General features: G+C 48.1%; 4 protein-coding genes across 4 annotated transcripts; 1 reads left to right on the top strand and 3 right to left on the bottom strand.

Moving 5' to 3' along the window:
- Nucleotides 1-2,688: 2,688 nt before the first annotated feature.
- Nucleotides 2,689-4,031, top strand: B0H65DRAFT_520329 (mediator complex protein-domain-containing protein; the record flags this gene model as incomplete). Its single annotated transcript, XM_062828729.1, has 2 exons — nucleotides 2,689-2,805; nucleotides 2,886-4,031. 2 exons carry the CDS (start codon nucleotides 2,689-2,691, stop codon nucleotides 3,561-3,563), a joined length of 795 nt encoding a protein of 264 aa, XP_062685010.1. The 3' UTR covers nucleotides 3,564-4,031.
- A 12-nt stretch (nucleotides 4,032-4,043) lies between these two features.
- Nucleotides 4,044-5,385, bottom strand: B0H65DRAFT_520325 (uncharacterized protein). The gene is made up of 4 exons (XM_062828728.1): nucleotides 4,780-5,385; nucleotides 4,565-4,667; nucleotides 4,420-4,471; nucleotides 4,044-4,318 (listed from the first exon to the last, which is right to left on the bottom strand). Exons 1-4 carry the CDS (start codon nucleotides 5,044-5,046, stop codon nucleotides 4,231-4,233), a joined length of 510 nt encoding a protein of 169 aa, XP_062685009.1. The 5' UTR covers nucleotides 5,047-5,385; the 3' UTR covers nucleotides 4,044-4,230.
- Nucleotides 5,386-6,502: 1,117 nt separating this feature from the next.
- Nucleotides 6,503-10,618, bottom strand: B0H65DRAFT_458802 (putative zinc metalloprotease NCU04133). Its single transcript, XM_062826425.1, has 4 exons — nucleotides 9,845-10,618; nucleotides 9,500-9,772; nucleotides 8,527-9,444; nucleotides 6,503-8,474 (listed from the first exon to the last, which is right to left on the bottom strand). The coding sequence occupies exons 1-4, from the start codon at nucleotides 10,132-10,134 to the stop codon at nucleotides 6,722-6,724; spliced, it is 3,234 nt and encodes a 1,077-aa protein (XP_062685008.1). The 5' UTR covers nucleotides 10,135-10,618; the 3' UTR covers nucleotides 6,503-6,721.
- Nucleotides 10,619-11,213: 595 nt separating this feature from the next.
- Nucleotides 11,214-12,971, bottom strand: B0H65DRAFT_421032 (uncharacterized protein; the record flags this gene model as incomplete). Its single annotated transcript, XM_062824317.1, has 3 exons — nucleotides 11,214-11,260; nucleotides 11,313-11,456; nucleotides 11,525-12,971. 3 exons carry the CDS (start codon nucleotides 12,969-12,971, stop codon nucleotides 11,214-11,216), a joined length of 1,638 nt encoding a protein of 545 aa, XP_062685007.1.
- Between the last annotated feature and the right edge of the window lie 2,304 nt (nucleotides 12,972-15,275).

The raw sequence follows: 15,275 nt of genomic DNA, 5'->3' as shown, positions 1-15,275 counted from the left end.
CGATATTAAATATCCTAGATTCTTCTTTTCATAATATTATTACGCTTCTTTTAATTTGACGTTTACAGTTAGGAATATTACCAATTATAATAGTCTCCTTTAATAAATCTATAATTGTTATAGAAATAGACTTTATTAACCTAATTGCTATAGTTATTACAGGGTCTACTATTATTACCTCTACGGTTATTATATTTTTAGTTAGTATTTATATGATATGCTAAAATAAATTGAGTTTGGTAGGGGATTAAAGTTGATAATATTAGAATATTATTTACGAATTATTTTCCGACTTCAAATATCGTCTTTAATTCTTTTATTAGGAACTTTATATTGCTTCTACGAGTATAATCCTCATCGTCTTTATTGGAGAGGTCTATTATAAATATATCCTCCTAGACGGCATAAGATTTAAAAGCTTATTTAATTTGTACGAACGTAGCATTGAAGGTCTGCTCCTCTCTATTATTAAAGGTGAGGCAATTTATATTAGATAATTGATCTTAATATAAAATTGGAATGTTTTATTATTATTTTCGGTTATATTAATACAAATTACGCTTTTAATGATTTTTATGTTGAAAATATTATATATACCCGCTATTTAAATTCTAATCCTTAAATATAATTTCTCCGCTCTTTTAAAGTATATATTAATATTTTCCTTATTTTTTCTTTGAATATTTAAGAGTTCGTTAATAATTATTGGGTCCGATAATAGGCAGTTGGGGAAATGAATTTTGAAGGTAATAGAGATGAGATTTTTTATAATTTTATTAGGTTCGTTAATTTCGTTATTCTATTAAATTTTTGCGTTTCCTTTTAGGCCTTTTTTGAATTGAGATTTTTAAACAACGAGTTTGGAGGCGTTGTTTATAATATTATAAAATAAGAAGTTAGCCTTTAGGTCGTCTAAGTAATCTCCGGTATATTCCCTATAGCAGCCTAAGAATGAGGGCTAAGAGAGGTTTAATATAATAAAACGAATGTTAAATAGTGTCGGTATCGTAATTTTAATAGTTGTTCCGTCTAATAGAGGAGAGTCGGTTGGGCTTTCTAAATTAATAATTATTATTTTATTTAATAGGAATTGATACTCTAATTATTCTAATTCCGTTTTTATATTGGAAAAGAGATATACTTTTCCAATAAAGTCGTATTGGTTGAAGTTGTACTAGTTAACGCTGGTTGCATTTAGTTTTTCGTAGAGAGAAAAGTAGTCGAAATATTCTAAGCTTAATAGAAAATCTATTGACGTATATTACAGGGATAAAGATTCTAGTTTTGGAAAAACTTTTTACTCGTTTTCTTAAACCGTTAGCGAAATAAATGAATCTAATTGAGGGAGGATTTCTTACTCTTCTTCTAGGAATACGGAGGTAGTAAAAAAATATTCTATTTCTCTATTATTATTATTTAAATATTTTAATTTAGCGATGTAGTTAGAATTTATAGTTCTTAGAGTAGAGGGAAAATGCTTGTGGAATGAACGTAGTGCGGGGTTTCTACCCTAGCGCTGAAAAAAAAATTCGGTATAATTTGGAAAAAAAGAAAATGCTGAGTTTTTGGTATGCCCTAATGATAAATATATAAAATATAAAGAAAGGTGGGGTATTAAATATATTAAAATGCCTTGTAAGTATAGTGGTGTCGTTTATTATCGAATTGCCCGTTAGAGTGCATTTACTGAAATCCTAAGTTTATAAGTATAGAAATAGTTGAAGAAAAGAAAAGGAATTGCTAAGTTTACAAATATTAGAATATATAGATTTGTCGAATCTAAATTAAATTATTAAAACGAGTTTAAAAGTACTTTCGAGAGAAAAGGTATAAGGCTTCTATTACCCTAGATTGTGTAACGGGAGGAAGATAAGATGACTAGTGGGAAGAAGACTAAATAATTGGTAGGAAGAAGGTTATTGGTCTTCTGTCCAATATTAAAAAGATAAGACGAAATTAATAAAGTAATTTATTTAGGATAGACTTAGAGTAGATTGGAGTTTAATTCGATATATTAAGGAGGGTATGGAAATGATTCTTTAATATTATTTTAATATCGTATATATGTATTTTAAACGCTTAATATTTGCTAAATTACTAATTTTCTTGCTGCTGACTGGAATGACTGGCCGTTTTGGGTAAATGATTGGAATCGCTTGAAAAGATTGAAAAGAATTGGAATAGATTAAAAAAGAATAACCGGTAGTAAAGGTTGAGACTTTACTACGATCTGGTGATATTGTCTACTATGAAATATTGGAAAACCCGAATGTTTGATTTGGCTTGACTAGAAAAGAGGAGAAACCCGGGAAGAGGAGAGCTCCCAGATCTCAATGACTATGACCACTTTTCCCAGACTCTCACGTGATTAGGAAAAGTGGGTCTCACGCGTCTATCTAGCGCCTGATCCGTGCTTTGCTGCAGGCACGCTGGGCCTTGGCACTTGCAGGTCCCGGAATTTACCCCACGTTTCGTTCATGGTTGTCCGTCAAGGTCCACACTGGGGGAGCTTCCAGACCTTGACTTCAACTTCTTCTTGTCCCCAAACCAAACCATCACCGGCGCATTCGAGAAGTTAGCAGCAACGCCGATACATTGCGAACAATCAATTGGACTCATCACGATATATATACCGATAATAGCATACGCATCACCATCAGCGCTTCGATTCGACAACTTCACGTCAACATGGACAACAACGCCCAGCCCCAAGGGCAGCAACAGCTCCTATCCCAGATGGACATCGACATCCACGAACCCTTCACAACCGCCGAGCACATCCAACAACTCAGCAACATCGACAACGTACGTTATTTCCTTCCCTTCTCCCTCCTCCCTGCTCTTCTTCCATATTCCTCAACTAACCCCCCTCTCCTCCTACACAGGACATCGTCTCCCTCCTCGAACTAACCTCCAACGCCCTCCGCTGCCTCGCCTCCCCACCACCCACATCATCCGACCAACAACAAACCGAAGCCGACCAACAAAAACAACAAGCCCAAGACCAAGAAGACGCAACAACCCGCTTCACCCAAATCCAATCCACCTTCCTCTCCACCCTCGACTGCGTCGACAAACAACTGCGCCGGCAGATCTACGCCATGGAAGAAGCAGGCATCATCAACCTGCGCTCTTCCTCTTCCAACCCCGCCAACAACCCCGACGGCTCCGACGACAACACCGTAGTCGGCGGGGAACCAAACGCCTCAAACAAACCCGGTGGTTACGCCGCCGCTTCAGCGCCCAAAAACCCCGGCGAATTGACAAGGCCAGCCAAGATCGAGACGCACCGCGGCGCGAAGTGGGTGAGGCCCGTGGTGACACGACTGGACCCCGATGGCGTGGGCAGGTATGGGAATTTGGATGTGGGACGGATGAATATGGCTATTGATACTGTGGAGAGGGATATGGAGAGGGAGTTGTGGGTGAGGGCGAGGGAGCATGCGGAGAGGGTGGTGAGGGAGAAGGGAATCGGCTCTGGTGTTGGGCCGCTTGGTGGTGGTGGTGGTGGTGGTGTGATCAAGAAGGAGGAGGGAGGAGTGGATCGGATGGATGAGGATTAGAGATCCCTTCCCCTTTTTGGTGCTGGTGGTGCTGGTCGTTAAGGAGGAGCGAGGAGCGGATCAGATGGATGAGGACTGGTTATCTGAATACGAGGAATTCTTGACGCCGCCTGGGTCTCACTGATATACTCGGACGTTGCGAGAGATGGCAGGAGCGAGCTGCAGGATTCGTACGACAGGTGGCTTGCTTGGTTGGTTTTTTCGGTGCATGTCTATCTGGAGTTTGGGACTTTGACATATGGTTAGACTTGGCATTGGTACTTGGGCGTTAGGTCGTTGCTCGAGTGAGCTTTACACAGGGTTGATGTTGGTTGGGCTATAAAAAGATGTTATCGCATGCAGTTTGTACATCAGCGGAATTCGAATTTTCAATGAAGGTCTGTGAAAGAAGTCCAATATGATTATAACTGAAACTATAAGCAGGAAAGCCCTGTTCATCAACCAGTCAAATTGCCCATCATTCTAACGAACCACCAAACCAAACGAAATATGTACGAGAAACCCGATTACCTTCAGATAACTGGCACCATCACTCGTCCACTAAGACTAAGAAGCCCTTCCTATCTTTTCACTTCTCAAGGCTCGGCGCGCCTCCAGGCTTATAAGGACCTCTATGCTCCCCAGCCGCCCAGAAATATCCGAAATACTTCAATGGCCGAATGGACTTCTAGGCCGTGGAACCCTGGCACCGTCTGTCGTAACCACCCGCCCCGACAGTGCCGTTGCCGCCCGGAACGAAGATGGACGGGTCGATGCTGTTTCACGCACGCATGCTGTTAGATACTGCCTTGTTTCAAGTGGATGGGTGAAAGGGGCAGGCCAGCAAGAAATAAAGGGAAGGAAAAAAAAATCGTACATGTCATCAAACAAAACGCAGTTGATATGCTCGTTTGAGTCGTTGATGTCAGCTATTTAAATTAGTTAGCAAGTCAGTCCGCCAGTCCTTAACAACGAAAGCGGGGTTTCAAGATGATGGAAAGAAAGATAGAACTTAGACTTACTATACCACAAAAAGTAACTCTTGCACTTATCCCCCGCCGCGTTGCAAGTATACTGGCACTTGAACGCGCCGTACGGGTCGGTGTGGTGGGTGTAGGGCATGTACTATTTTTTTTTATCAACTTGTCAGCTTTCACTCAATCCCCAGTTTTCATTCACTCCCCATCCTTTCTCCCCTTTCTCTTCCCCGCGACTCCCGGGGCTGAGGATGACATACATGCGGTCCACTCAAATAATGCTCATCCCACCAGCTCTTCTTGACTGTGTACGAAGTCCAGTTGAGGTTCGAGGCCGGCGCGACGAGCGAGTAATCGGCGATGGGCAGGCTGCCGGGCGAGGAGCCGGTGGCGGGGGGGCCGTTGATGCAGGTGGCCTTTTTGCCCGAGTTGGAACTGGGGAGGGGGTTGGCGTTGGCCGCGGTGGGGAGGAGGGCGGCGGTCGCTGAAAGGAGGAGGGTGATGTTTTTGAAAACGGAGAGGGCCATTTTTGAGGGTGGAAAGTCGGATGGTGAAAGGTGGAGGGAGGTGTTGACCCGGAGTCGGGTGATGGTGATGTGGTGATTGTTTGAGCTCAGAATAGGTGAAGGTTTGCGTTGAAGCTTGCAAAGCTGTTAGGGAAACGATGGCCAATATAGTACTAGGTTGGTATTAGGTTGATGGTATGGTTTGAATATTAGGATTAGCTCGGCTTCTTGAGATGTAGGTGAGTGAGTAAAAGATTTGGTGCGCTGAAACAAATCTCCTTGGTTTAGGTTTTGCAAGGCAGCAAAGAGGAGAAGGAAGGAACGCTCGACGAAGAAAACGTTCCTTCCTGGGAGATGAACAGTTTAACAGCCCAAGTAATTGTTTCTTCGTCGGTCCCCTCTAATCCACGTCATCGAGGACACCTACAAAATGTCGTTACAGAAGTTCAGCCCTAATCTCAGAAATGGAAATGGAAAGAACAGTCGAAGCATTCTCCCATCTTCCAGCTCGTCCTTCGGGAACAAGTTCGTGTAAAGCAGATAGGTTGCCTCTTTCCGCCTCGAAGCTCAAACATGGAAAAAGGATCCCGAGACGAACTTCCTTCCTCCCTTCTAAACACTCACTCGCAATTTCAGCCAGATCTGCTTCCACTTGCCACCTCAAACCCGATTCTGATATTTGCCGTCCGGTAAAAACAATAGTAACAAACACACCACCACCCATCCTACCATCCGAGACACGCAAGCAAGCATCACAAACCCGAACCTTCAGAATATCAGACAAGGCAAAAAAAACAAAAAGACCCGAGCACCTAGTGTGTCCTCGACGCGAACCCGTGCTACATGAAAATGCAACCTCCCGCTTGTCAAGACGCAGGAACCAGATGGTGTGGTGAGACACCAAGACACTTTGGACAACGTGTTGACGACGCAGCTTTTTCACTTGTGCCTCCGTTATTCGTTGTATGTGTGCTTAGCTTTGAGAGGGGAAGGGGACTAAAGTGAAGGATGTGGGATAGGTGGAATATGATTTTGATTGATGGCGGGGAGAGGTTGCGATATGAAATCCAGATTAGCCGCCAGCCATCAAACAGAAGAATCTTCTTGAACTGAAACGTTGCAGAGCGTAGATGAAAGATCTGCAAGCGGTTGAGGGGAAGACATCCGGTAATGATTCAATATGGGGGGGTTCACCAAGTAGGCAATCATCTGGAGTCGCTGATGAATTCTTCACATAACTGAGACCTGTCAGCCCATCTGTGATTGCTTGTACTTACCTACATCGAGTAGAAGCAGGCGACATCCGGAGATCCAGACCGATAAAGACGGTGAGACATCAAGACGGGGAGCACCCCATCCGGTCCTCGTGCAACTTTACCTCAGTAGAACCAGCAGTTTGACGTCTGTGGAGCGACTTGAGATATGAGTCCAAGGTAGATCGCTGTTCGAGTCGAATGGAACACTTAGTTGCCACTTCCTGGGTTAACACCATTTCTTCAGGACACAAAGCAAATGTCGATGTACACGGTGGAAAATGGAACAGGCAGTCTCTTCGATCAAGTTAGTAATGACCATAGGCTGGGTAAGATATACACATGCCATGTAAGAAAGAAAGCAACACCAACCAATATCCCATGCCAGCAACTTCCCCTCCTTCACTACGTCACTTCATTGACCATCCGTTCAAACCACCACCTTACACAATCTTAAACGCCTTCCTCCCTTCCACCAATCCCTCAGAAAACTTCGTGACAGCCGCCCAGCTCGGGACAAACTGCAACGCCTCATCCAACGCCGGAATGGTTCCCGGGGTATTCGCATCGCTCCACATACAAATCACAGTTCCATCGCTCTCCTCGCCGCCCTTCCTGGTCTCCCCGCCCTTCCACTCCGCATTCACAACCCACGTCTTACCAAACTCCCTGTGCCAGAGCTTAACCAGCCCCACTCCATCCTCAGGGTACTGTCCGAAGCGATCGTCCCAGCCGGAGCCATCCTCGATAGTCAACGCCGACACAGGCTTCTTGAACTGCAGGAAGCACGACTTGGTGTTATCAGCCGTGATCTCGATCCGAGCAGTGATCCTTGGGGAGTCGCCGCTCTTGGTGCTGCGCGTGGCGTTGATGGTGATGAGGTCTGTGTAGCTGTCCTCGGGAAGGCCTTCGTCATCTTCGCTTCCGAGCTTGGGTGGGACCGCGGATCCGTCGAAGCAGCATGTTGATAACGTGGGACCACGACGGAGGGACTTGCCACAGGTGACTTCCCGTCCGGATGCGGAAGGGAGCTCAGCAATGATGGGTCGGACGTACTCCTCGATGCCCGTGTAGCAGACCTTGTTCTCGCCGGTGGCGACGTCAATATACTGACCGAAGAAGGTCTTGTATCGGTTGTTGGCGGAGAAGGGGAAGGCGACGAGGTTGTAGGTAAGGGTGACGATAAAAACCACAAGTAGGAACACAGGGATGTGATGGGTAATGCGGTGGATGAAGGGCGTGAGAGGAAGAATAAGCAAGACAGTGAAGAGGAAGATCATCAGGTAGGGCGTGAAGAGGTTGCTACCGTCTGATCCGGTCTGATATACTGCGTCGGTGAGCATGAGACCCGTCTGGGCTGCAAGGATGATCATAAAGGGGCCCAGCAACAAGAACTGGAAGAACCATGCCCAAGAAGGCAGGTGTCCAGACCATTCTTGCTCGTGATCGTACGGCTCCCCATCCTCTTCCATCTTCCGGGCTCCGTGTACCAACGCGGTGATAGAGCGGCGATAAGTAGTCGCAAACGTAGTACGGCCACGATCATTGGTGCCATTACCGCCAACGAGCGGTGTCCGCTCAGTCGGTTCGTCGTCATCTTCCGATTCGTTTCCGTCCCGGGATGCAGTAGAAGAAATAGGAGCGCTAGGAGAACGGCCAGGTGTGGGCGTCATGGGCGTCATGGGAGCAGGTTGTGGCTGTGAAGAATGTGCGGCAACCGAAGGCGCAGTCGACAATCCATTAGTAGTGCCGGCCGGCGCGGTAGGCTTGCTCGGTTCCTGAGCAACCGTGGGCGATGGAGGGGAAGCAGCAGAGGCGGATGATTCAGCCCTGGCCCTTGAAGATGGTCCATCGGCACTATCCCGGTATCCCTGGTATCCGTTATGATCATGATCGTGACCGTCATAGTCTTCCTGCACTTGCAAGGCGTACGAAGATTTCCTCGGCAGAGCCAAAAGCTCAACGAAAGTGATCAGGCACGACAAGAAGATAGCCGACTCGAGGAAAACAAAGATGTAGCCGGCCGCGATCCTACGGCGGTCCTCCAAAGCGGTGACGGCGACGAGAACAATCCAGCCAAAAACGAAGAGCCACAGGTTGGCGTAGCCGCGGTGAAGAGCGCTAGGTCGGACGAAGTTGGCGCCGCGCATGATCATCCAGAAAGAGAAGTAAAAGATAGACACCATCATAGCCCATCTAAAACAATTGTTAGCTCGGATAACATCTGAACCAGGGAACCACGACTTACACAGAATAACGGCTGCTGTAGACAATCAACGGGTTGACCTTATTCATCAAAAGAGCCGAGCTGATGGTCACGAAGACAGCGACACCCAGAGCAAAGGGGAACCGGAAGAAGCCCTTCCATCCACCAATAGGAACAGCTTCAAATTCGGGATGCTCCTTAGTCTTGACCGTGGAGGTGAAGAAGTAGTCCTTGTCGAGGTTGCGAAGAAGCCAGGTGATGCCGACCAAGATCAACGGAGTCACAATCAGAAGAGTAAGCGACCAGGCAAACATGCCGCGCAAACTGAAGAGCACAAAGCTTTTGCCAAAGAGGTCAAACCACACTCCGTTAGAGGGACGACCGTTGGCAACCTTTCCGTGGGCTTTATCTGGCCTCTGGCCGATAAATTTGTTGCCAGTGTCACCGGAAAGTTGCTTGGTCGTGTGGATAGATGCTGACAGCATATGCCAAAGACTTTCTTTGGAAGCGTGCCGAGTATCGTCCTGGTTGGTGTGATATCTCGCACGGGGCTTGAAGAAGGCCAGATCGATTCCACGCTGGCCGTAAGCATCGACGAGCACTGAGTAGTCGGTACCGCTAGAGATGAAGCCCAGGGCGAAAGCATCAGATGCAATCACAGTACCGAAAGGGTGCGATGTCCTAGCATACGCCGCCATAACCTCGCGATCTGTGGCACGGAACACTATGGCCCTGCCTCCAGCACCGGCGCCTTCGACGTTCAAGAAGGTATGGATAAATGGGTTCAGCTTGTGCTGGCCGAGAGCCCTGGCGCCGTAGAGCCAATCTTCCTCGCCGTTGTTCAACATGACCACGATGCCGCGCTGGGGTTGGTTGCCCGGGGCGGTGAAATACTTGAGGACTTGCAAGCAAGTCACGACTCCCATGCCATCATCGGTGGCACCAAAGCCAGTTGAGACGCTATGAGATGTCAGTTTTTGGCGACTTGTTGCACAAAAACCTGGAATGAACTTACGAATCGTAATGGGCATTGACCAAGGTGAGACCCTTCGCATTGCGTCTCATTCCATGAACGGAATCGGCCTCCCACCACTCACCTTCATCGTCCTCCTTACCGCGGATGTAAACCAGGATGTTGGTACCCTCGAAGTAAGCGGCACTATTAATCGACTCCGTACGGGTGAAGGTAGTCCCATTAGACTTTCCCATCACAAAGGTGGAATTCGACACATTGTCATCGAAGACGGTGACTGCTGCAGACTTGCCGTCCTTTGCAGCGGTCATTTGGCTATGAGGAGATAAACATGTTATTGGTCTTCTGGTTCAGCCGTTATAGAAACTCAAGGCCAAGACTACTCACCCATCAAACACCCAGCTAGCGCCATTTCCCTCCAAGATGGTCTCGACCTTTTCCAGCAGATATCTGCGCACCTCCTCGTTGAACTTGCTGTTGTACGGGTGGTACGCTCTGGTGATGGTGGTGAGGTCGAGCCAGGCCTCGGTGAGGTTGACACCCTTGAACGGTGTGGGCGTCTTAGGCGCCGCCGGTGGTTCCTCGTTGATGATGACGATGGGTATCAGCAGGGCCAGGTAGGTGAGCGTGGTCCAGAAGGTGACCGGGCCCGGCCGGAAGGATATGGGATTGATCATCGGTTCGAATGATCGCGCACGGGAAAGATCCTGTGCTCCTCAAAGACTGGGTGGAGAGTCTCGTGTAAATGACATGAAGGATACGGTAATTTGGAATCAAGACGCCAAACAGAGTTGAAGCTGTATAGGTAGTTGAAAGAATGTCAAAGCATGTAGGAGAGGGACGATGCTGCTGCCAGTGGATGAAGCTGGACAGGATGCGTGACAAAGTGCGGAGGCGATAACGTGAGGTGGTTGGTGGATTGTGAATCCCGAGATGCTGCTGAATGAACGACGTGTTGAGCTCGAGTTCTGGTCTCGCTGGAATACCAAAGTTCCACGACTGGGCTAACACAGGTACAGATCTGAAACGCAATTCCACAACAACATTCGATTTCTGATTATCTTGCCGTCGATATTCGGATTCCAGGTGTAAACTAAAAAGCAACAAGAACGGTTCAAAGTGAGGATTCGAGGATAAGAGGGCGTCGTTGTGGAAGAGGGGTTGGATGGACGTTGCCAAACAAAGCTAGCACCAGTAGCAGGGCAGCGGGAAGCTCTACAGGGTTCTCGAGGCAAAACCATTGGTCCAAGCTCCCTCCCTTCTTCCTTCTCCCATCCCAGAGCATGTCGTCAGCTCTTTCTTGACTTCCACCTGTGAACGACAAACAGGCCGCCATTGCGACACCAAGAGCTCTTCTAGCACTCAAGGTTCAATAGTAAGTTTTACGAGAGGTGCGACTCTGCTCAGTGCAGTAACGTGATCGAATGAAGCGCTGCATGGCAACCCAAAACGGAAACCACCATGACGACTGCATATGTAAGTCTTAGCGTGTAATGTTTCTGTTTTGATAACAATGCAGGTGGAGAAACGGTGTCACGTTCGTAACGGTAATGGTAATAGGAAACGACCTCGAAACTCTTGGGTGCGAAATTAAGAATGAAGCATCAGCAACCAGTTAAAGATATGGTCTATACACAGTTGGAGCTTTTTTATAATATATCTTTGGGACGGTCTCCTGGAATCCCTCTTATTCTATGTAGTATTAAACCCCTTTTGTCCAAGGAACATGAGACTGTATGCCGGAGGTTGATGTGGCTTATACATCACGCCAGACTTCTCTGTATCTTGCCCACTTTTGAAATCCTAAGAGAAAGTTAGCAGAAGATCCCTCAAAGCGGCAGAGTTATTTGCTGACCCATAGACTGAAATCCCTCCTCGCCTCCTTTCATTGCGTCAATGAACATCTTTTTCAATCCTTGCTGGGCAAATCTGTGGACGCAACTGTCAAGAAGCCTAAGCATGACGGCATCTCTCCCCTTTACCACACTAGGGTTTTGATCTGGAAATTTCAAGTCATGGTTAGCATCCGTACAAATCTAGCAATCTGTCATTCGACCGACAACTTACCTGAAATGCAGATACATGTGACTCCGCCAACATCGTCTGATATCATTCCAGCCCACGGTAGATCCTCAAAAACTGGACTTCCCGTATTCTTGACATACGTCAAAGCCACCGCCACAATCGTTTGTCCCTCAATACCGAGCACGATATCCTCGATATTCATGGTGCCTTCCAGTTTCGCATATTGGTCGTACCAACCCATATTGTCTTTCTCCCTCGATTCCCTCTCCACAATCTCCATAACCATGTGGTACTCGCTGAATTCACATGGCCGAAATGTTAGTTCCGAATGCATCTGTGTGGTCGTCGGCCAGTCGTCAAACACAAGCAACCAGTCGCATGTTTCCTGGCCAGCGCCCGGTAGGGTGGACTGAGGCTTGACGGGCCAGTTGCGGCGAGAGAACCAATCCTCCGAGGGGTTTTCCATTGGAACTCCGTAAAACAAACGTGGAAATGTGCTTCCGAGCTGTAAACGACAAACTCCACGGGTTTTCCTTAGTTGGCGTGAAGCGTGGTCGTGCAAACTCAGTCCAATACCCCTTTGACGATAAGACGGTCGAACAAAAAGAGCGGCTAAAGAGCCAACCAATCTTTCCGAGTCGCTGCCAATGTATGTGGTATAAGTAGCACAGAATCCCAGTAGTTGGGTAGTCCCTGGCTCACGAACCACGTAATGCATCGCGTAGCCATCGCGGCAGAGAAGGGACAGGAATAAGGACCGAGTAAGCCGAAAATTGTCGGGAAAACACTGACACCACAGTTCATAAGCAGGGGAGACATCGCGGTGCTCATTCCATGCCTCAACTTGCCATGATTTGGGTGCTAAGATGAGATTTTGGACATTTGGGCCCGCTGTATGTGGCTGCTTGACGCTCCCGAGCATGACATCGGCTGCTGCTTCGAGCTCTGGGGGAGTGAAGCCAGAATTCTGAATGACCGTTGGGAATGAGCTCTCAAGGGGGCCTAGCCACCTAACGTTGCAACATGCCAACACAATTAGCGGTCGGTTTTCACATAGTGATCGTACCGTCTCAGCCAGTGCGACCTGCGGAGGTTGACCAAAGCAAGGCGGACCTGAGATAACAAACACAACTGATTTCGCCAACCTAATGTGCACGACATGAGTCCCAGTGATCCCATTCCTGGGGATATAAGGAACCTGCCGAACCCATGGGTGTTTCTTCGCCAGGGCCTTTCCGAGCGGTTCGAAGGGGTCACTGGTCGAGTGGCCGGTTTCGGGGTTGGGGGTGGCATAACGAGGAGCGACTGCCGGGGTCAGGAGCAATAGTATATCGCCGTCTTTTAGGGATCTTGAAAGGGGGAGATATGCTGGTGAGTCTTGAATCACAGTTGTTGCTTGATTGACGCCTTTAATCGCAGAAGATTGCTCAGAGGGCGCAAGAGGGTCGTGGATCGCGAGTCCCTGGTCCGAAAAATTTTGCGGGTTCATGGTTTTTTGAACCTGTAGTATTACCATGCTTAGCGAAAAAGATCGGTTGGACTGTCCGCGGTCTTGGGGTGATCTTAAGGCATTGATGACTGACAGACTTACCTCTTCTTTTTTGATCAGAGTCCTAATAGACCCAATGCAAAGTCCCCGTTCCTAGATTTTTATACGCTGATTCGGAGGGTTCGGATGTGTATATGCAACGTTATAAGGAAGCTCAAGCGGTTGGAGTTTCCCGCGAGCTCAACTTAAGCTATATCGTCCAGCAATAACGTTCAGCAAAGGTAGAAAGCAGCCCTGTGAAAGCTATGATGGGCACATAACACACAAGAGAAGGTCCGCCTCTAGCAGCGCTCGGATTCAAATCCGGGTCGGATTAGTAGCTCGTAAGGACCAATAGGGGGGACAAATTCAAAATCCGAACCAGGAAGCAAATTCGGTAATGGCAGGTAACAACGGAGCGGCTTCACCTTGTGTTTCCTGGTTTTGATACCGCGGTTGGGCTGAGAATTCTACCGGAAATGGCAAGAGACTAGGCTAAGCGCGATACCAAGCAAAGGGACAACCGAACAGGAATGGCAATTATGGGACTTTAAGGGAACACTAGCGCCTCTTTGTATGGGAGTTGGCTGACTGGGTTGATAATCCCACCAACGTCAGCAGTCCATCCATCCAGTCCATCCAGCAGGTTGTCCAGATAGGCGGAGTGGTTGTTGACATTGCAAAGATGTATATAGGAGTTGCCTGGCTTGAATGTTCTCGGGTGGTGCAGGTGTAATGGTAACACCATGATACCACCATCCACACGAGTGGGCGAATGGACCAGGCCGTTGCGGATATTCGCGCGTCTAAAGAGACACGAGGGAGAAAAGAAAAGATGAGGCAAGTTTTAGGGGGCCCGAGAACTTTGCAGGAGCATCTCTTTTTGCAGGGCAACAGCCCATTGGGTGACGACGAGCAGGCTATATAGCTCTGGTGTGCGCTGAGCAGCAACTGGGGTAGCACAAAGAACAATGCGCTGATATTGTATCAGGGCGTGTGATGCCACAATACTTGACACACCAAGACTGTGAAAAGAATGGTTTGAGAATTCGAACGAGAAACGCGAGGCCCTGCAGGGGCAGTGTTTTGCGATGCTCTCACCGACCCCCAAGGTCTCGCTCATTGCTCCTAGTTTGCCGACGACGGATGAGTCTGGGGGAGGGAGAAGAATATCATGGCAGGATTTCAGAACGGTATGGAAGCCCAAGCCCCCGATGATGAACTCGCACGGGCGCCGTAGTACCGGGCATCTTGGTGCTTGTACTCGGTGCCGGGGTGGTTTCCAGGGTAAAGAACACTATAGAATCTAGTCAACAGCATCGACAAGGGGTGGCTCGAAGCGCAGCCGGCGCCAACGCTGACCACCCACACAGACGAAGGAAAGGAGGGACAAACTTTTTTCGAGTCCACAGCAAGCTGGCTGAATGGAACGGTGACACGGCAGAGGGCATAGTACGTACCCATATCTCACTATAACCGCACCGGTCAAGAGGCAAAAGTCGAGATGATGCTGTGCTGCTAGGCTAGCTCTCATGATTTGCGTGCCAAGTCCGTCTATCTGGAGTCAGAGTGCCTTGTCAGGTCTGACGAGCCCGGTCTGGAGCCGGTGAATGCTGACACGAGGACAGCGGCAAATGGCACAGAGCATATCCGTCTCAACGTTCAGTCGCACCAGAAGCTTTGAATGATGACAGCGGGCGCAAAGGTCCGAGTTCGATTGGTTTCTGCGTGCAAGATATCGCCCCATCGGCTTGCTCTGATGCTTCTTCTTCTTCTTGCTCTTCTTCCTCTGGCCTCTTTGGAAATGGGCGCCTCTGTAACGATAGTTCGAGTTTTCGCTTCCAAAGGTGATCTCAACAGGAAGGTCGAGCAGTAGAATTGATCGAAGTCCATCTACCCGATGTTGATCCCTATCGTGTGACCATGAGCATCGAGTTGTGAATGAGGATCGAATCCGGCTTCTTCAGGAGAACGAGTGATTTCCAGTGATTCTCCCTGCAGAGACAAGGAAGGGTAACAGTGGGGGCCAAACTGGAGAGTAGCTCTGCAGTATACATAGAGGTAGGTAAGGTGCAGTGAGGCATCTTGAAAGATTCGGAAGGACGATACCTAGGTCAAAGTGACGGCAAATAGCTAGTGGTAGTTGAAGACGGGAGATTTGATGAGGCCGAGGCCGGGGAGAAAAGGATTGGAATCCACAAGGAGGACAGGCCAACGAGACGGTGACAACCAACAGCCCAGGCAGACGAATAGCAAGCAGCACCT

Source organism: Neurospora tetraspora (assembly GCF_033439725.1).
Source record: "Neurospora tetraspora strain CBS 560.94 chromosome Unknown B0H65scaffold_2, whole genome shotgun sequence".
In the NCBI taxonomy this organism is placed as follows: Eukaryota; Fungi; Ascomycota; class Sordariomycetes; order Sordariales; family Sordariaceae; genus Neurospora; species Neurospora tetraspora.
This window is presented reverse-complemented; position numbering and strand designations above follow the sequence as displayed.

Coding starts and splice junctions, on each gene's coding strand:
- B0H65DRAFT_520325 (XM_062828728.1), bottom strand. CDS start 5,046: ATGGCCCTCTCCGTTTTCAAAAACATCACCCTCCTCCTTTCAGCGACC. Junction 4,472..4,564: donor GAGTTACTTTTTGTGGTATA/GTAAGTCTAAGT, acceptor TAATTTAAATAG/CTGACATCAACGACTCAAAC. Junction 4,319..4,419: donor TGCGTTTTGTTTGATGACAT/GTACGATTTTTT, acceptor TGCGTGAAACAG/CATCGACCCGTCCATCTTCG.
- B0H65DRAFT_458802 (XM_062826425.1), bottom strand. CDS start 10,134: ATGATCAATCCCATATCCTTCCGGCCGGGCCCGGTCACCTTCTGGACC. Junction 9,445..9,499: donor GTCAATGCCCATTACGATTC/GTAAGTTCATTC, acceptor GACATCTCATAG/CGTCTCAACTGGCTTTGGTG. Junction 8,475..8,526: donor TACAGCAGCCGTTATTCTGT/GTAAGTCGTGGT, acceptor CAATTGTTTTAG/ATGGGCTATGATGGTGTCTA.